Consider the following 22,429-nt stretch of genomic DNA (forward strand, 5'->3'; position numbering starts at 1 on the left):
GCTAAGTGAAATAAGTCAGACAGAGAAAGACAAATGTGATACTCCAGCTACATGTGAAATCTGAGAAAACCAAGCTCCTAGAAACAGAGAATAGGAGTGGTAATTACCAGAGGTTGGGGTTTGGGGGAAATGGGGAGATGTTGGTCAAAGAGTACAAACTTGCTATTATAAAATGAAGAAGTTCTGATGACCTAATAATACAGTATGATTATTATGTTTAATAATACTGTATTATATACCTGCAGCCACTATGGAAAGCAGTATGGAGGTTTCCTTAAAAAACAAAAATAGAAATACCACGGTCTAGTAATTCCATTTCTAGGAATTTACCTGAAGAAAACAAGATCATTAATCAAAAAGATATATGCACCCTTATGTTTATTGCACCATGATTTATCATAGCTTAGATATGGAAACAACCTAAGTATCCACTGACAGATGAATAGATAAAGAAAATGGGGTACATATATACAATGGAATATTACTTTTTCATAAAAAAGGAAGAAATCCTGCCATTTGCAACAAGATGAATGGACCCAGAGGATATTATGCTAAGTAAAATAATTCAGATAAAAACAATAGCATATGATTTCACTTATGGAATCTAAAAATCAATACAAAGAAAGAAACAAAACAGAAGTAGACTCTTAAATACAGACAACAGACTATTGGTTACAACAGGGAGGGGAGTCGGGGGATGGGTGAAATAGGTGAAGGGGATGAAGAGGTACAAAGTTTCAATTATAAAATAAATTAGTCACAGGGAAGGAAGAACAGCATAGGGAATATAACAAATAATATTCTAATATCTTTGTATTGTGATAGATGGTAACTACACTTACTGTGTTGAGCATTTAGTAATGAATATAATTTTCAAATCACTATGTTGTACACCTGAAACCATTATAATGTTGCATGTCAACTATATTTCAATAAAAAGTTTAAAATACTGTACTATATACCTAAAAGTTGCTAAGGAGAGTCAATCTTAAATATTGTCACCACAAAAGAGAAATGACAATTATGCAACATGATGGACGTGTTAGCTAACAGTATGGTGGTAATCATTTTGCAATATATATTAAATTAACACAGTGTACACCTTAAACATACACAATGTTACCTGCCAGTTATATCTCAATAGGGCTGGGAAAATAGCCAATTTCAAAATATTCATGTTAAAGATGTCAACTGAATATGTAAAATCAGTATGTGTCCATAATCTTTTTCAAAATATGACATTTTTAATATTCTATAACGTAGCAATGCCATACTATAATTGCCATAGCTCATATAAAGTAACACTAAATCTAACTATAATTCCAAGTTTATTCAAGCTATTTATTTACAATAGTTAGATCAAAGTGTAGTTGCAAAAGATCACTGTAGAAGAACAATGCTTTTTTCAATGTGTTGCTCAGTTTTCCTGAGTTGTTTTTTTTTTTAATTCACCAGGTTCCAAGCTGGCACAAAGTGATATAAAGCATCTAACTTAAAAGTCTGTGTTTTAAAAGTGCTTTGCTTCAATCACTATCAAGAGATTCAAGCAAAAGTAGGATTAAGGATACCAAAAAAAAAAAAAAAGAAAAGAAACAATGAAGAAGCAGAATAGATAAGCAAATTACATGGCTGAAATTTTTTTTTAAAAGTAGGTGGATAGATTGCTCCCTGTCAACCAATCTAGCCATTGTTTCTTAAACTGGATCCCAAGAGACTACATGTAGTTAGATGAAAGCTTAAATGGCCCACTAAAGAACAAATACCATTTCAATCTTAAAATACATTAACAGAATTCTTATCATATTTCAACTTTTATTCATGTACTTTTAAAATTTAAGTGTAAAAAATATGTCCCCTTTGAATTTTTTCTTGTTTCACCAACAAGAGTAGTTATTTCAGAGTAGTCAAAGGATCACTGACTCAAAGAATCAGATTTGTAAAGAGGCTATAGTATCTAGCTTCCCACCCACTTTCTTTTAACAATATTTGGCCTCTTCTTGATTATCTCCAGCAATGGGCATCTCACTTTATACTGACAGTCTATTTGATTATTGGACATTTCTCATCTATGAGTGATTTTGAAAACTTTGAATAGGAGAGAATCAAATAGAAGGAAATGAACATGCACCGACCAACTTTGATTCAGAGAATAGTGTTTTCATGATTTTCTTCAACTTTGAATCGTTCGAATTATTGTTATCAAAAATACATTTCTCTCTCTCATCCACAAATAAAACATTGCTTGTATAGGCAACTGTAGGATTTCCTTCATATTCTATCACTCTCCAACATAAACTTGCTGTACCAAACAAATTGGTTTATCCCTACCCCAACTCCAAATCAATTTTCTTCCATCCTATAGGGGAAAGGACCATTTTCTAATTTCTCATCACTTAACCTCATCACTTCTAGAAATCTAGATCGCTCTTAAACCCAAATTAGAAACCCTCCACCCCCAAGAAGTCTATGATTCACCCTGTATTACTCCAGGATTTGAACTTGATAAAGTAACCACGGTAAATTGCTTATATTATCTCCAACTCAGTTATTCTAGTTCTAGTATTTACTCTGTGTTTTTGGATGCCACAATGAACAAGATGTATGTTAAGGAATCTCCCTGTCAGCATATTTTAAGCACATATAATACAAATAAATGTATTGAGAATCTTGAGGGGAGAGAAAAGACTACAAGAGAGACTGTGGAAGTAAAAGCATTTGAACTGGGCTTCAAAAGATTATGGCTCTGAGAAAATTTTGAAAGTTACAAATACCAAGAAAAGCCATTTTGCATAGAAGGAACAGTTAGAACAATGGCATGGATATTTTTAAAAGGATGGATATGAAGAGCTGTACCTTTAATCCTCTGTGGCCAGAACAAATACTTATGAAGAGATGAGTGCACAGTGAAGCATGAGTATACAGGGACCATATTATAGAGGGCCTTGTTCACCATTCTAAGGAGCTCAGACTTTGTTTTGTAGGTTATATGGAGCCTTTGAAAAAAGATAGCAAAGTGACATGGCCAGACTTAATTTTTAGCAAAAAATAAGAATACTTAGCATTAATAATTAATAATTATCTAGAATTATAATTTCAGATAGTGGTAGGGAAAGTTTTGTGCCAGGCACCTTCTTGGTTTTTGCCATTTTCAGTATCTACTGACATCTTACAGTCTGAGTATGGCAATTCAGGAAAAGAGTGATAAGAATCAGAATAATTATAAGAAGAAGAATGAACTCTCTTCCCTCACAGTACCCAACATTCACTAATTCATTTACTCATTCATTTATTATCTTGTCAGGCTCTGTGCTAGATACTGGAGATACAAAGGTGAATAAAGGCATTGTTCCCAACCTCATGGAGCTCACAGTATAAAATTAATTCTCGAAAGGACTTGAATAGAATTAAGGGGATCCATAGACCTGAAAAATATTTGTTATGTGAGCATATTGTTTTCCCTATGGAAAATCTGTAATTTCTCTCAGATTCTAAAGATTGATTATAGCCTATGCTTTGAAGAGGGAGAGCAGACATGTAAACAAATAATGCAATACTAGTCCTAAAAGTTTGGTTAGTGGGAGCAAGTCATTGAAGCATGAAAAGCTTCAAAGGAGAGGTAGTAGTAGGTCTCTTCAACCAAACAGGTAAAGAAAGAGCATTCTAGGAATATGGTTCAATATGCAAATATACAGAAGAGTGAAAGAGCATACTGCATTTGGGAAAGTTACAAATAGTTTGATGTAGCAGGAAATGGGCACGAGAGGCAGCATGCTAACCCCAGACATACCTCCTTCCCCAATCACTTCACTTCTGCAATATCTCCTAATATTCTGTGGATAGATTCGATCAGACTGCCCCCACACCACAATAGCTACTTAGAAGACGACTAGAAGGAGGCAGCTGACGCCCATTTCAGGATTTTAAAAATGAAAGGCAATAAGAAGGGGTTTGGAAAAGTAGCCTTTTTTCCATCTCACATTTGTGTTTCTAGCTTTGGCTCTTGGAGAAATTACTGGTGCTAAAGGAAATGGAATGCCATCATTCACTATTATGTATTCCTTTTCCATTTTACTTCTGAGAGATTTTTAAGGCCAGTGGTGGGTTGCAAAACAGTGTGTCTGCTGTTATTATGCAGCATGTTACCTAGTTGCCAACTTTCCATCTCATTCCCTACTACTGCTCTGTGAGTTTGCGTAGTTTCTTAACCCATTACCAGACTTCTTTGCATTTCTCCCCTGGATATTATGTTTGTTGCTGCTGTATGCCCTTGTCTTCTTTTCCCTATTTCTCAGGCTGTTCCCAAGATTGAAATTAAATACTTGTCACTTTATGAAGCACAGGAGTCTCAGAGATGATTGAGTGCAGACCAAATTGTTGAGGCCTTCCTCTTCCCTGCTTGGTGAACTGTTACCTGGCTTTGGATTTGGCCTCCCTTCTAGTCTTTGTTTTTCCATCACAGTACTCTGGATTTCTCAGCTTCTCTCAGTCTGACCTGCATCCTGTATAACTACTGCCAAATTCTGGCTCCACTGAAGGATCCTCCTTCCCCTAAGCTCTGGCATAATATGCTTCAAGGGACTGACCTCTGTGTTATTGAATCCTACCTAACTCTAAACTGGATATATCTTAGCAAGCAGATTTTTGTGGTAAAACTTAGGGTGGCTGAGGCCTGAATACCCTTTCCCTAGGATCATGCCCTTTACTTTCACAATGTGAAATAAGGCTTAGAATGAGAAACCTGGGACATTCTTCACTCAGATCATGGGTTAAGGCCTAAAAGTAAGGCTTTTCCTCATAACAGCATCGAAGAAGGTGAAGGAAGAGAAACCAAGGGTCCCAAGAGTCTGGAATGGAACAGCGAGAAAGGGTGCATTAGGGGGTTTTGAAGGTTCAGAGAAAAGTATGAGTCTGTCAAAGAATAATAACCAAAAACTAAGACCTAAAATAGCTTTTAAGATCTGGTCTAGCTTTTTGGATGGAAAAACTGAAACCCAGACTATTATTACATTTACACCATTATAAGAATTCTACAATTCTACAAGGGAGATATTATCCCCTTCTTAAAGATGAGAAATCAAAGGCTCAGAAAACATCACACAGCTAGTAAATAATAGATCTAGGATTAAACCAAAGATCTATTTAACAATAAATCATATATTCTCAACCACTAAACCATCCTACTTCTAGTAATACAGTTCTCAGGAAATGATTCATAGAGAAAGAAAGATTTGAGATGGGTCTTGAAAAATAAATAGTTTGAGATAGCTACAGAAAAAGAAAAGGTTATTAAAGTAGTAAGAGCAGCATAAGGGGCAAGTATGAGTATTCAAGGTTTGGAGAGTAGTAAGGAGATCAAACAAACTCAAATGGAAAGTACACTTTGGGAACTATTGGAATCAAAGGCTAGAAGAGCACACTGAGCTGAGAATTTAAATGGCCTTGAATGCTAGACCAAGGAGTTCGGATTATAAACTCTTTCATCTTTGACTTTTTCTCTTCCTCTGCCTTCATATTCAGTTGGTATCTAATTTTACCATGTAAATTCACTGTGCCACATAGAACATTGCCTGGCATCTAGAAGGAAATCAATAAACATTTGTTGAATGAATGACTATTTCTTGAATCTGTCTCTAATCTTTTCTCTATCCCACACTATTTCAGGCTCTAATCTTTTCTTGTCTGATAATTCAATAGCAACCAACTAGAAAACCTTAACTTTCATACCTGGGGAAAGGGGAATATAAGCAAGGGGTCTTTGATTACTGCTTTTAACCATTTGGGATATACAACTACTCCTACCTACAAAACTACTAGGTTATGTCTCACATCCATCACACACTCTAGTTGTGCTCTGCCAACTATAACTAAATGTCTTGGCTCTTAAACTGTTTACCCATTTGGGATTGCTTTCAGATTTTGGGATTTGGTGACCCAGCTTCTTGATTCACCACTTAAATGTCATAGTATATTTGGGTTTAATTTTGTACTATCTTTTCGTGGCTTTCATATCCCAGTCTTAACCTAAATCTATAGGAAGGGGGGTACCCAACCCCTTACCCTTCTTAGCCCAGGTTTATGTTCTAGCTGGGCTCTTTCCCTGACTGGAGTAGAGAAGTAAAATTGGGAAAACTCTTTGAGCCTGTCATCAGTTCCTCTGGCCTTCTTTTGTGCCTTTCCAACTATAGACTATGGTTGCTAAAGTCATTCTATTTCACCTTCTATATTTTAACAACTCAGCCTTTTAAAAGAATATGGAACCATATGCCCAGCTGACAGCTTCCACTACACAGATGGGTAAGCAAAGGCAGAAAATTATAGGTCCCTTATTCGCAGGCATGGCCCCCCAATAAACTGTTCTAACACAAAAACAATTTAAAGGAAAGCCCACCCAATTGCCTAGATTTTTGCTGAAGCCCAGAAAATGTATAGGAGTTAACCAGATGAAGTTTGAATTATTAGAGTAAGCAGTATTCTTCAAGCACCTAATTAGGTAGTTAGAATGCTAGGGACGCTCCTGATATGACCTGAGCCTCCAGATCAGTTTACCTAAAAAATATTTTAATTTACCTAAATCTAACTAAATGAAAACTTTACCTAAAACGTACTTTTCTAAAACCAGCTGGCCAGTGAAAAATTCCTGCTTAATAATTTGACTAAAATTCAACTATCATTTGAGTGTTTTTGCATCTAGTTGAATTCTCTGTTCTTTTCTTGCCATATTTTGGCATTTAAGAAATTTTAGGAGTGGTGGAGTCTCAAGAAGACAGAAGGAGTAGGGTGGTGGAAATCTCCTCCCAAAACCATATATACCTTGAAAATACAGTGAATACAACTATTCCTAAAAGAGTGACCAGAAGATACAGTACACCAACCAGGCTGCATTTACATCTGTGAGAACTCAGCATCTCATGTAAATGGTAAGATACAAAGCTGTGACACAGCGGGACCCAAGCACTCCCCCCACCCCAGCTCACTGGTGAGAGGAAAAAAATCAGAGTGGGGAGGGAATGGAAGCACAGGGCTGCTAAGTAACCAGGACTTCAGGCACCCTAACCCCCTGGGTGGCAACGCAGCACCAAAACCCTTCACAGTGATAAGCAGCCTGCCATTCATTCCCCCACCCCTGCTGCACTGCAAGCGAACTGGCTGATCTGCCACTGCTGTGGAGCAACTGGGGAGCAGCCCCACCCACAGCAACCACACAGAGGCTTCTCCCAGTGCACAGCTAACTGGACCAGACCCAGAGGCTGACCCCTGCCCTCAGTCAACTGACACAGACAGCAGAGACAGGTGCAGAAACTGGAAGACACAGAGGGGCTTTATTTTTTGCAGTGAACACATGCTGCTTGCATGCACATCCTGCCAGTGTCCAAGGCCATCCCAAGACTACCCCTGCATGTGGCCAACTGGCACAGGCAGAGAAAACCAGCAGGGAGCCCAGAAAGCACATAGAAGCTCTGTTCTCATGGTGAGCATGTGCTGATTGCCTGCAACCACCACCAGTGCCCTAGGCTGTACCGAGGGCTGCCCCATCCACGGCAGCCCAGGTGATCAACCCAGAGGCTGCTCCCTGTGCACAGCCAACTGGCACAGGCAGAGGAAGCTGGCATGGATTTCAGAAAGCATGTAGGAGCTCTGTTTTTGTGGCGAGCATGTGCTGATTGCCTGCAACCACCAATAGTACCCTAGGCCATCCAGAGGGCTGCCCCATCCACGGCAGATCAGGGGATCAACCCAGAGGCTGCTCCCTGTGTGCGGATGTGTGGGACAGGCAGCAGAGACCGGCACAGAGTCCTGAAAGCATAAAGGGGTGCCATACTCATGGAAAAATACATGGCACTTGCCTGCAACCCCCACCAGTACCCTAGGCCATCCCGAAGGCCACACCACCAATAGCAGCTCAGGGGATTAACTCAGAGGCTGTTCCCTGTGTGCAGTTGACCAGCACAGACAGCAGAGATGGGCAAGGTGACCAGCAAGCAGGAAGACTGTGTTCTCCCAGCTGACACACACGCCACTCACTGGTGATCACTTCCATCATGACAAAAAGGCAGAAAAACCTTGTTCAGTCCAAAATACCTCAAACCCCAGAGAGACGGCCTGGTGAGACCAAAATCACCAATCTTTCTGAAAAAGAATTCAAAATAAAAGTCATAAGCATGCTAATGGAGTTACAGAGAAATATACAAGAGCTAAGGGATGAATTCCAGAAGGAGATAACAGAAATGAAACAAACAATGGAAGGATTTAAGAGCAGACTGGATGAGGTGGAAGAAACTGTTAATGGAATAGAAATCATAGAACATGAATAAAGATGAGGCAGAGAGAGATCAAAGGATCTCTAAGAATGAAGGAATATTAAGAGAACTGTGTGACCAAACCAAATGGAACAATATGCTCATTACAGGGGTACCAGAAGAGAGGGAAAAAGGAATATAAAGTGTCTTTGAAGAAATAATTGCTGAAAACTTCCCCAGGTTGGGGAAGGAAATAGTCTCTCAGAACATGGAAGCCCACAGATCTCCCAACACAAGAGACCCAAGGAGGAAAACAACAAGACATATAATAATTAAAATAGCAAATATCAAAGACAAGAACAGAGTATTAAAAGGAGCCAGATAGAGACTAAAGATCACCTACAAAGAAAAATCCATTTGGCTATCATCAGACTTCTCAGCAGAAGACTTACAAGCCAGAAGAGAATGGCATGATATATTCAATGCAATGAAAGCATAGGGCCTTGAACCAAGAACACTGTATAAAGCAAGATTATCAATTAAATTTGAAGGAGGGATGAAACAATTCCCAGATAAGCAAAAGTTGAGGGAATTTACGTCCCACAAACCATCCCTACACTGTATTTTAAAGGGACTGCTCTAGATGGAAGTGCTCCTAAGCTAAACAGATATCACCAGAGAAAATAAAACCATAGCAAAGAAAGTAGACTAACCAAATACTAACTAAATGCAAAATAAAATCAGCTATCCACAAAATCAGTCAAGGGATACACAAAAGCATACAGAATAAAAGACCTAACATATAAAGAGTGGAGGAGGAAGAAAAAGAAGGGAGAGAAATAAAGAATGATAACACTGTGTTTATAATAGCATAACAAGTGAGTTAAGTTAGATGTTTAGATAGTAAGGAAGCTACCTTTGAACCTTTGGTAACTGTGAATCCAAAGCCTGCAATGGCAATAAGTACATATCTATTGCTAAACACCCTAAATGTAAATGGACTGAATGCACCAATGAAAAGACACAGAAGAATAGAATGGATAAGAAAGCAAGACCCATCTATATGCTGACTACAAGAGACTCACCTCAAACCCAAAGACATACACAGAAAGTGAAGGAATGGATAATGATATTTCATGCAAACAATAGGGAGAAAAAGCAGGTGCTGTAGTAATTGTAGCAGACAAAATAGACTTCAAGACACAGAAAATAAAAAGAGACAAAGAAGCATATTATATATTGATAAAGGGGTCAGTCCAACAAGAGGATATAACCATTATAAATATATGTGCACCCAACACAGGAGCACCTACATATGTGAAACAAATACTAACAGTATTAAAGAAGGAAATAGAATGCAATGCATTCAATTTAGGAGACTTCAACACAGCACTCACTCCAAAGGACAGATCAACCATACAGGAAATAAGTAAGGACACAGAGGCACTGAACAACACACTAGAACAGATGGATCTAACAGAAATCTACAGAACTCTATACCCAAAAGCAGCAGGATACACATTCTTCTCAAGTGCACATGGAACATTTTCCAGAATAGACCAAATACTAGGCCCAAAAAAGAGCCTCAATAAATTCAAAGAGTTTGAAATTCTACCAACCAACTTCTCAGATCACAAAGGTATAAAACTTGAAATAAATTTTACAAAGAAAACAAAAAGCCTCACAAACACATGGAGGTTTAACAACATGCTACTAAATAATCAACGGGTCAATGATGAAATTAAAAGAGATCAAGCAATATATGGAGACAAATAAAAACAACAGCACAACACCCCAACTTCTGTGGGATGCAGTGAAGGCAGTTCTAAGAGGAAAGTATATCGCAATCCAGACCTATTTAAAGAAGGAACAACAATCCCAAATGAATAGTCTAAATTCACAGTTATTGAAACTGGAAAAAGAAGAACAAATGAGGCCCAAAGTCAGCAGAAGGAGGGACATAATAAAGATCAGAGAAGAAATAAATAAAATTGAGAATTAAACAATAGAAAAAATCAATGAAACCAAGAGTTAGTTCTTTGAGAAAATAAACAAAATAGATAACCCCCTAACCAGACTTATCAAGAAAGAAAGAGAGTCTACACACATAAATGAAATCAGAAATGAGAAAGGAAAAATCACTATGGACACCACAGAAATACAAAGAATTATTAGAGAATACTATGAAAATCTATATGCTAACAAATTAGATGACCTAGAAGAAAGGACAACTTTGTAGAAAAATACAACCTTCCAAAACTGATCAAGGAAGAAAACAAAAATCTAAACAGATCAATTACCGGGAATGTAATTGAATCAGTAATCAAAAAGTACTCAGGAACACAATTTACAGACCAGATGGATTCACTGCTCAATTTTATTAGATATTTAGCAAAGACATAATACTCATTCCCCTTAAACTTTTTCGAAAATAGAAGAGGAGGGAACACTCCCAAACTCATTGTATCACTCTCGCACCAAAATCAGGCAAAGACAGCACAAAAAAAGAAAACTACATACCAATATCCCTAATGAACATAGATGAAAAATACTCAACAAAAATTTAGTGAACCGAATTAAAAAATACATCAAGAGGATCAGATACCATGATCAAGAGGGATTCATCTCAGGGATGCAAGGGTGGTACAACATTTGAAAATCCATCAACATCATCCACCACATTCACAAAAAGGACAAGAAACACATGATCATCTCTACTAATTCTGAAAAAGCATTCAACAAAATTCAACATCCTTTCATGATAAAAACTCTCAAAAAAAGTGCATAGAGGGCAAATAATGCAAAAAGTTAAAGGCCTTATATGACAGAACCACAACCAACATTATACTTAACAGCTAGAACTTGAAAGCTTTTCCCCTAAGATCAGAAACAAGATAAGGATGCCCATTCTCCCACTTTTATTCAACATAGTACTGGAGGTCCTAGCCATGGCAATCAGACAACACAAAGAAATAAAAGGCATCCAGATTGTTAAAGAAGAAGTCAATCTGTCACTATTTGCAGATGACATGATATTGTACATAACATACCCTAAAGAATCCACTCCAAACTACTAGAACTAATATCTGAATTCAGCCAAGTTGCAGGATACAAAATTAATACAGAGAAATCTGTTGCATTCCTATACACTAATGATGAACATGAAGAAAGAGAAATCAGGAAAACAATTCCATTCACGATTGCATCAAAAAGAATAGAATACCTAAGAATAACCCTAACCAAGGAAGTGAAAAACCTATACCCTGAAAGCTATAAGACACTCTTAAAAGAAATTAAACAGGAGGCGGAGCCAGGATGGTGGCGTGAGTAGAGCAGTGGAAATCTCCTCCCAAAAACACACAGAGCTATGAAAATATAACAAAGAAAAATCTTCCTAAAATAGAGACCACAGGACACAGGACAACATCCAGACCACATCCACACCTGCAAGAACACAGCGCCTTGCGAAGGGGGTAAGATACAAGCCCCGGCCCGGTGGGACCCGAGCGCCCCTCCCCCCAGCTCCCGGTGGATGGAAAGAAACCGGAGCGGTTTTTTTTTGGCGAGTGCTTTTTGGAAGCCTTAAAGGGACAGGGACCCCATTGCTAGGGACGCAGGGCGGCGGGACTGGTGAGTGGGTGCCTGGGACCGGCGCCTGAGGACAAAGAATATCGCGCGTTTTTCCCTGCGGGACCAGTAGGCGGGTGCTTTTTGGAAGCCTTGAAGGGATAGGGACCCTGGTGCTAGGGAGACAGGGCAGCAGGACCAGTGAGCGGGTGCCTGGGACCGGCGCATGAGGACAAAAAAAAAAATCACGTGTTTTTTCCATTATTTTTTTTTTTTATTTTTCTGTTCCATCTCTCATTGTTGCTGTTGCTGTTTTGGTTTGGAGAGTGGTTTTTGGAAGTCTTAAAGGGGCAGGACAAGACACTTAGACCAGAGGCAGGGAATCAGGGGATCTCTGGGCACTCTAACCCCCTGGGCAGCAGGGAGCACAGAGGCCCCTTACGGAGATAAATACCCTCCCAGCCGCTCCCCCTCCAACGGGGCTCCACCATTTTGGAGGAACAGCCCCAGCCAGGCCACGCCCACAGCAACAGTGGAGATAAACCCCATAGCAACAGGGCAGGAAGCAGAAGCTCTGTCTGCGCACAGCTATAAGCCACTAGAGGTCGCTATTCTCCCAGGAGAGGAAGGCCACAAACCAACAAGAAGGGACGCTCTTCCAGCGGTCACTCGTAACAGGTCTGCAAACTATCTCTATCACCACGAAAAGGCAAAACTACAGGCAGACAAAGATCACAGAGACAACACCTGAGAAGGAAACAGACCTAACCAGTCCTCCTGAAAAAGAATTCAAAATAAAAATCATGAACATGCTGACAGAGATGCAGAGAAAAATGCAAGAGCAATGGGATGAGATGCAGAGGAAAATGCAAGAGCAGTGGGATGAAGTTCAGAAGGAGATCACAGATGTCAGGAAGGAGATCACAGAAGTGAAAAAATCCCTGGAAGGATTTATAAGCAGAATGGATAAGATGCAAGAGGCCATTGAAGGAATAGAAGTCAGAGAACAGGAACGTATAGAAGCTGACATAGAGAGAGATAAAAGGATCTCCAGGAATGAAACAACACTAAGAGAACTATATGACCAAGCCAAAAGGAATAATATTCGTATTATAGGGGTACCAGAAGAAGAAGAAAGAGGAAAAGGGATAGAAAGTCTCTTTGAAGAAATAATTCTGAAAACTTCCCCAAACTGGGGGAGGAAATAATCGAACAGACCATGGAATTACACAGAACCCTCAACAGAAAGGATCCAAGGAGGACAACACCAAGACACACAGTAATTAAAATGGCAAGGATCAAGGACAAGGAAAGAGTTTTAAAGGCAGCTAGAGAGAAAAAGGTCACCTATAAAGGAAAACCCATCAGGCTAACATCAGACTTCTCGACAGAAACCCTACAGGCCAGAAGAAAATGGCATGATATACTTAATGCAATGAAACAGAAGGGCCTTGAACCAAGGATACTGTATCCAGCACGACTATCATTTAAATATGATGGCGGGATTAAACAATTCCCAGACAAGCAAAAGCTGAGGGAATATGCTTCCCACAAACCACCTCTACAGGGCATCCTACAGGGACTGCTCTAGATGGGAACACCCCTAAAAAGAGCACAGAACAAAAAACACAACATATGAAGAATGGAGGAGAAGGAATAAAAAGGGAGAGAAGAAAAGAATCTCCAGACAGTGTATATAACAGCTCAATAAGCGAGCTAAGTTAGGCAGTAAGATACTAAAGAAGCTATCCTTGAACCTTTGGTAACCACAAATCTAAAGCCTGCAATGGAAATAAGTACATATCTCTCAATAGTTACCCTAAATGTAAATGGACTTAATGCACCAATCAAAAGACATAGAGTAATAGAATGGATAAAAAAGCAAGACCCATCTATATGCTGCTTACAAGAAACTCACCTTAAACCCAAAGATAAGCATAGACTAAAAGTCAAGGGATGGAAAAACATATTTCAGGCAAACAACAGTGAGAAGAAAGCAGGGGTTGCAGTACTAATATCAGACAAAATAGACTTCAAAACAAAGAAAGTAATAAGAGACAAAGAAGGATACTACATAATGATAAAGGGCTCAGTCCAACAAGAGGATATAACCATTCTAAATATATATGCACCCAATACAGGAGCACCAGCATATGTGAAGCAAATACTAACAGAACTAAAGAGGGAAATAGACTGCAATGCATTCATTGTAGGAGACTTCAACACACCACTCACCCCAAAGGACAGATAAACCGGGCAGAAAATAAGTAAGGACAAACAGGCACTGAACAACACGGTAGAACAGATGGACCTAATAGACATCTATAGAACTCTACATCCAAAAGCAACAGGATATACATTCTTCTCAAGTGCACATGGAACATTCTCCAGAATAGACCACATACTAGCTCACAAAAAGAGCCTCAGTAAATTCCAAAATATTGAAATTCTACCAACCAATTTTTCAGACCACAAAGGTATAAAAGTAGAAATAAATTCTACTAAGAAAACAAAAAGCCTCACAAACACATGGAGGCTTAACAACATGCTACTAAATAATCAATGTGTCAATGAACAAATCAAAATAGAGATCAAGGAATATATAGAAACAAATTACAACAACAACACTAAGCCCCAACTTCTGTGGGACGCAGTGAAATCAGTCTTAAGAGGAAAGTATATAGCAATCCAGGCACACTTGAAGAAGGAAGAACAATCCCAAATGAATAGTCTAACATCACAATTATCTAACTGGAAAAAGAAGAACAAATGAGGCCTAAAGTCAGCAGAAGGAGGGATATAATAAAGATCAGAGAAGAAATAAACAAAATTGAGAAGAATAAAACAATAGCAAAAATCAACGAAACCAAGAGATGGTTCTTCGAGAAAATAAACAAAATAGATAAGCCTCTAGCCCAACTTATTAAGAGAAAAAGAGAATCAACACAAATCAACATAATCAGAAATGAGAATGGAAAAATCACGACAGACTCCACAGAAATACAAAGAATTATTAAAGACTACTATGAAAACCTATATGCCAACATGCTGGAAAACCTAGAAGAAATGGACAACTTCCTAGAAAAATACAACCTCCCAAGACTGACCAAGGAAGAAACACAAAAGTTAAACAAACCAATTACGAGCAAAGAAATTGAAACGGTAATAAAAAAACTACCCAAGAACAAAACCCCGGGACCGGACGGATTTACCTCGGAATTTTATCAGACACACAGAGAAGACATAATCCCCATTCTCCTTAAAGTGTTCCACAAAATAGAAGAAGAGGGAATACTCCCAAACTCATTCTATGAAGCCAACATCACCCTAATACCAAAACCAGGCAGAGACCCCACCAAAAAAGAAAATTACAGACCAATATCCCTGATGAATGTAGATGCAAAAATACTCAATAAAATATTAGCAAACAGAATTCAACAGTATATCAAAAGGATCATACACCATGACCAAGTGGGGTTCATCCCACGGATGCAAGGATGGTACAACATTCGAAAATCCATCAACATCACCCACCACATCAACAAAAAGAAAGACTAAAAACCACATGATCATCTCCATACATGCTGAAAAAGCATTTGACAAAATTCAACATACATTCATGATAAAAACTCTCAGCAAAATGGGAATAGAGGGCAAGTACCTCAACATAATAAAGGCCATATATGATAAACCCACAGCCAGCATTATACTGAACAGCGAGAAGCTGAAAGCATTTCCTCTGAGATCGGGAACCAGACAGGGATGCCCACTCTCCCCACTGTTATTTAACATAGTACTGGAGGTCCTAGCCATGGCAATCAGACAAAACAAAGAAATACAAGGAATCCAGATTGGTAAAGAAGAAGTCAATCTGTCACTATTTGCAGATGATATGATACTGTACATAAAAAACCCTAAAGACTCCACTCCAAAACTAGTAGAACTGATATCAGAATACAGCAAAGTTGCAGGATACAAAATTAATACACAGAAATCTGTAGCTTTCCTATACACTAACAAGAATCAATAGAAAGAGAAATCAGGAAAACAATTCCATTCACCATTGCATCAAAAAGAATAAAATACCTAGGAATAAACCTAACCAAAGAAGTGAAAGACTTATACTCTGAAAACTACAAGTCACTCTTAAGAGAAATTAAAGGGGACACTAATAAATGGAAACTCATCCCATGCTCATGGCTAGGAAGAATTAATATCGTCAAAATGGTCATCCTGCCCAAAGCAATATACAGATTTGATGCAATCCCTCTCAAATTACCAGCAACATTCTTCAATGAATTGCAACAAATAATTCAAAAATTCATATGGAAACACCAAAGACCCTGAATAGCCAAAGCAATCCTGAAAAAGAAGAATAAAGTAGGGGGGATCTCACTCCCCAACTTCAAGCTCTACTACAAAGCTATAGTAATCAAGACAATTTGGTACTGGCACAAGAACAGAGCCACAGACCAGTGGAACAGATTAGAGACTCCAGAAATTAACCCAAACATATATGGTCAATTAATATTTGATAAAGAAGCCATGGACATACAATGGCAAACTGACAGTCTCTTCAACAGATGGTGCTGGCAAAACTGGACAGCTACATGTGGGAGAATGAAACTGGACCATTGTCTAACCCCATATACAAAGGTAAACTCAAAATGGATCAAAGGCCTGAATGTAAGTCATGAAACCATTAAACTCTTGGAAAAAAACATAGGGAAAAACCTCTTAGACATAAACATGAGTGACCTCTTCTTGAACATATCTCCCCGGGCAAGGAAAACAACAGCAAAAATGAGCAAGTGGGACTACATTAAGCTGAGAAGCTTCTGTACAGCAAAAGACACCATCAATAGAACATAAAGGAACCCTACAGTATAGGAGAATATATTTGAAAATGTCAGATCCGATAAAGGCTTGACGTCCAGAATATATAAAGAGCTCACATGCCTCAACAAACAAAAAACAAATAACCCAATTAAAAAATGGGCAGAGGAACTGAACAGACAGTTCTCTAAAAAAGAAATACAGATGGCCAACAGACACATGAAAAGATGCTCCATCTCTAATTATTAGAGAAATGCAAATTAAAACTACAATGAGGTATCACCTCACACCAGTAAGGATAGCTGCCATCCAAAAGACAAACAACAACAAATGTTGGCGAAGCTGTGGAGAAAGGGGAACCCTCCTACACTGCTGGTGGGAGTGTATATTAGTTCAACCATTGTGGAAATCAGTATGGAGGTTCATCAGAATGCTCAAAACAGACCTACCATTTGACCCAGGAATTCCACTCCTAGGAATTTACCCTTAGAACGCAGCAATCAAGTTTGAGAAAGACAGATGCACCCCTATGTTTATCGCAGCACTATTTACAATAGCCAAGAATCGGAAGCAACCTAAATGTCCATCGGTAGATGAATGGATAAAGAAGATGTGGTACATATACACAATGGAATACTCCTCAGCCATAAGAAGTGGAAAAATCCAACCATTTGCAGCAACATGGATGGAGCTGGAGAGTATTATGCTCAGTGAAATAAGCAAGCAGAGAAAGAGAAATACCAAATGATTTCACTCATCTGAGGAGTATAGGAACAAAGGAAAAACTGAAGGAACAAAACAGCAGCGGAATTACAGAACCCAAAAATGGACTGACAGGTACCAAAGGGAAAGTAACTGGGGAGGATGGGTGGGCAGGGAGGGATAAGGGGAGTGAAGAAGAAGGGGGGTGTTAAGATTAGCATGCATGGGGGAGAGGGAAAAAGGGAAGGGTGTGCTGCACAACATAGAGAGGACAAGTAGTGACTCTACAACATTTTGCTAAGCTGATGAACAGTAACCGTAATGTGGTTGTTAGGGGGGACCTGATATATGGGAGAGCATAGTAAACATAGTATTCTTCATGTAAGTGTAGATTAAAAATTAAAAAAAAAAGAAAGAAAGAAAGTAAGAAAGAAAAGAGGGATTACTCCTTGATAGGATAAAACTATTGGTAAATCAAAGATCAAAGCATGCTTTAAATATTCTTAATGTTGATCACTTAAAGGGTGTCAGATGATCAGCTATGGAGGTACTCTTTTCTAATAATATTCCTTTCTCTTAATAAAAAAAAAAAGCAGTTACTGTGTGCTGACCTCCAATGAGTTCTGCACAGTGGTATAGAGGGCATGTCAAAGTGTGGGCAAAGGGTCTGTTTGTTTCTATGCAGAAGATCAAGGCCTAGTTTGGATACCCAGAAAATGAACTAAGATACTATATGAGGAGGAGCTTCCAGCATCAGCACTCTCTGGAGGACTTGTGCCGGGGGATGATCATCAAAAAGCCTCCACAGGGATCCGGATGATGCTGCGGTTGTGGCTGCATCCAGCCCACCGTCTCCTGGACTTGCCATAGGAATGTGGAGGGAGATGTCTAGGCTGGCATGTGCATACATTGAGACAACGAATTTGACTGGATCTGTACTGTTGGAACTCAACCAGGAGTTGGGAGGGGTGCAAGTTGTAGCACTCCAAAATCTCATGACTATAGACTATCTACGGTTAAAAGAACATATGGGATGTGAACAGATCCCAGAAATGGGCTGCTTTAATTTGTCTGATTGTTCAAGTACAGTTGGACAATATCCATCATATCATAGATAAATTTTCACAAATGCCTAGGGTGCCTAAATGGTTTTCTTGGCTTAACTGGAGATGGATGGTAATTATAGATTTGCTTTGTTTATGTCACCGTATTCCTATTATGTTAATATGTGTGTGCAAATTAGTTAGTAGTTTAAAACCTATACATACTTAAGGTACTCTACAAGAAGATATGTCAAAGAAATAATCAATCCTCCCATGTTTCCTTCCATATGCTACATCTATAGCTTTTCTTCTTCCTTCCTAATTACAACCCTTAAATAGAATTCGTGCCTCATATCGAATTTACCGAGTATCATAATTCCTCCAGGTGGTAAAGATACCTCGAGACAAGTGCTGGGCATAGAAGCCACAGGGCATAAATATGCAAAGAAGTAAAAAGCTAACCTTTTCAAACAATATGGCTTCTCTCTCACTTGCCAACTTTACATTTCCCTGTATGGCCCCGGAAGATGACTGGTTAGCCAGAGACGGGTAAGATTCCTCAAGGGAGGAACAACCTAAGACAGGCACAGTCGCAGGGGGGCCATCAGGTGAGAAATTGGGGATCAACAGAGGTGAGACTCAAAACCTCACCCCCCCTGCTTTGAGAGAAATCTTCTGCCTCTGTGGATGTCTTGCTGCCCTTGTCTAGCCTGGATTAATACTTAGTCCATAGGCACACACCTGATCATCTGATCATCTACATTTGCCCTCTTACAGCACTAAACTATGTTTTCTACCTTTATCTTGCATCTACCTACCACTTCAGAATTTTATTAAAAATAAAAATAATAATAATAATAGAGGGAGAAATATGGGATCAACATATAAATCTAGTACAAAAATCAAATGAATATTCATATTTGACCTGATTGTTTATAGGTCATAATGTGTGATCAAAACTGAAAGTTTCTGTGATGAATGCCCTTGGACTGTTCACCATGTAAGAATTTATTCACTATTTAAGAATTCGTTCACCATGTAAGAACTTGTTCATTATGCTTCAGAAGATTGGAGACTGACGAGAATTAGGCTTGAGATGGATTAATGACTGTACACTGAGCATTGACCCCCCTATACTGAATTTTATTGTTGTTAACAACCATTTGATCAATAAATATGAGAGATGCCCTCTCAAAAAAAAAAAGATACCAGACTAGGAATATAGACATCTTCAGTTAGATCAGTTAAAGCTCAAAACGCCAGCAGCAACTTGGCCTGGAATGTTTGACTGTTCTGCAGACTTGGCCTGGAATGTTTGACTGTTCTGCAGATAAAGAAAAGTATCTCAGCATAACCCGTGACTTCACTGTATCAAATAGATTATGACACTGTAAAATTTGCCTTAGCCTGCTAAAAGGCCCAGCTTATTTTTAACTATACATATGTGCTGCTTTCCCTTCTCCAATCCTAATCAAGTAATCTGCAAAAGGCTAATTTGGTAAGCAATCCCAACTATAAACAGTCCAAGAAAATAGACAACAACCCAGCCCACCTTGGGGTAGGGCAGGCGGTCTTACAAGTCTGTACCCCCATTCCTGAAAATCTTCAACTGTGCATAAAATCTCCTAGATAATGCACCACCACGGACTCTCTTGTCCCCTCCTGGCATGAGCCAAGAGCTCTGTCCTCTCACTTTATCTCTAAATAAAAGCCTTTACCTTGCTCTCCTAAAAAAAAAAAAAAAGAAAAAAAAAAAGAAATCAAACAGGTCTCCAATAAATGGAAATTCATCCCATGCTCTTAGCTAGGAAGAATTAATATTTTCAAAATGGCCATCCTGCCCAAAGCAATGTACAGATTCAATGCAATCCCTATCAAAATACAAACAGCATTTTTCAATGAACTGGAACCAATAGTTCTAAAAGTTGAATGGAATCACAAAAGACCCTTAATAGCCAAAGCAACCCTGAGTAGGAAGAATAAAGCAGGGGGGATCTCACTTTCCAATTTTAAGCTCTATTACAAAGCCATAGTAAGACAATTTGGTTCTGGCACAAGAAGTGACCCATAGACCAGTGGAATAGAATAGAGAATCCAGATATTAACCCAAGCATATATGGTCAATTAATATACAATAAAGGAGCCATGGATATACAATGGGGAAATGACAGCCTCTTCCACAGCTGGTGTTGCCAAAACTGGGCGCTATATATAAGAGAATAAAACTGGATTATTGTCTAACCCCATACACAAAAGTGAACTCAAAATGGATCAAATACCTGAATGTACATCATGAAACTGTAAAACTCTTAAAAAAAACATAGGCAAAAATCTTTTGCACATAAACCTGAGCAACTTCATGAACATATCTCCCTGGGCAAGGGAAACTAAAGCAAAAATGAACAAGTGGGACTATATCAAACTAAAAAGCTTCTGTACAGCAAAGGACACCATCAGTAGAACAAAAAGATGTCCTGCAGTATGGGAGAGTATATTCATAAATGGCATATCCAATAATGGGTTGAAATCCAAAATATATAAAGAGCTCATGCATCTCAACAAACAAAAGTCAAACAATCCAATTAAAATGTGGGCACAGGATCTGAACAGACACTTCTTCAAATAAGAAATTCAGATGGCCAACAGGCAAATGAAAAGGTGCTCCACATCGCTAATCATCAGAGAAATGAAAATTAAAACCACAATGACATATCAACTCACGCCAGTTAGGATGGCCAACATCGAAAAGACAAACAACAGCAAATGTTGGAGAGGATGTCAAGAAAGGGGAACCCTCCTACATTGCTGGTGGGGATGTAAATTAGTTCAACCATTGTGGAAAGTAGTATGGAGGTTCCTCAAAAAACTCAAAATAGAAATACCATTTAACCCAGGAATTCCACTGCTAGGAATTTACCCTAAGAATTCAGGAGCCCAGTTTGGAAAAGACATATGCATCCCTATGTTTATCACAGCACTATTTACAATAGCCAAGAAATGGAAGCAACCTAAGTGTCCATCAGTAAATGAATCTATAAAGAAGATGTGGTACATATACACAATGGAATATTATTCAGCCATAAGAAGAAAACAAATCCTACCCTTTGCAACAATATGGATGGAGCTAGAGGGTATTATGCTCAGTGAAATAAGCCAGGCAGAGAAAGACAAATATAAATGATTTCACTCATCTGTGGATTATAAGAACAAAGAAAAAATTGAAGGAGCAAAACAGCAGCAGATTCACAGAACCCATGAATTGACTAACAGTTTCCAAAGGGAAAGGACTGGGGAGGATGGGTGGGAAGGGAGCGGTAAGGGGGGAAAAGAGGCATTACGATTAGCACACATAATGTAGAGGGTGTGCACCTGGAAGGCAGTATGACACAGATAAGACAAGTAATGATTCTATAGCATCTTACTATGCTGATGGACAGTGACTGTAGTGGGGTATGTGGTGGGGACTTGATAATGGGGCAAGTCTAGTAACCATAATGTTGCTCATGTAATTGTACATTAGTGATACAAAAAAAATTAACTCCACATTTTATGAATGTCTCTGTGGGTAATTTTCTGTTTTAAAATTGTCTTTTAAATAACTCATCAAAGTACATGAACGATGAGATTGTTTTGAATAATTGTAGAGGGTATTTTTATATTTTAAAATCTAGTATGTCTCAATGTCATTTTCAGAAAAATAATTGTCTTAATTCAATATTGTACACCTTCAATTTACTTTATTTTTCATATAATTTCAAACATACAGAAAGTTATAATGTTATAAAGTGACTCCCATATACCCTTTCCTCAGAATCAACAATTGTTTACATTTTCTCTTGTGAAGTTTATCATTATAAATATCCTATTAGTTTAGGAAAAGCACTCCAAAAAAACTGGCTTCACACAACAAATATTGTCTTTCATGGTTGTGTGCATTTACTGGGCTAAACTGAGCAGTTCCACTTGTAGTCTTCTTTGAAATCTTTCATGCTGTTACAGTCAGATGTTAACGGGGCTAAAGTTACCTGAAGGCTTAACTGGGAT

The 22,429-nt window shown here is 38.6% G+C and overlaps 1 protein-coding gene across 2 annotated transcripts in view; it reads left to right on the forward strand.

Moving 5' to 3' along the window:
• The window catches only part of LOC108408247 (protein PBDC1), a 170,579-nt gene that overhangs the window by 108,203 nt on the left and 39,947 nt on the right, over positions 1-22,429 (forward strand). The window contains exon 9 of one of the 2 annotated variants that reach the window (XM_073227829.1): positions 1,456-6,052. The exons of the other annotated variant lie outside the window; for it this stretch is intronic. Coding sequence (XP_073083930.1) covers positions 1,456-1,482 — 27 coding nt within the window. The 3' untranslated portion in view covers positions 1,483-6,052. Of the gene's footprint in view, positions 1-1,455; positions 6,053-22,429 lie in introns of those variants that run through there. 2 annotated transcript variants of the gene reach the window in all.

This window comes from Manis javanica, chromosome X (genome assembly GCF_040802235.1).
Source record: "Manis javanica isolate MJ-LG chromosome X, MJ_LKY, whole genome shotgun sequence".
Taxonomy (NCBI): domain Eukaryota; kingdom Metazoa; phylum Chordata; class Mammalia; order Pholidota; family Manidae; genus Manis; species Manis javanica.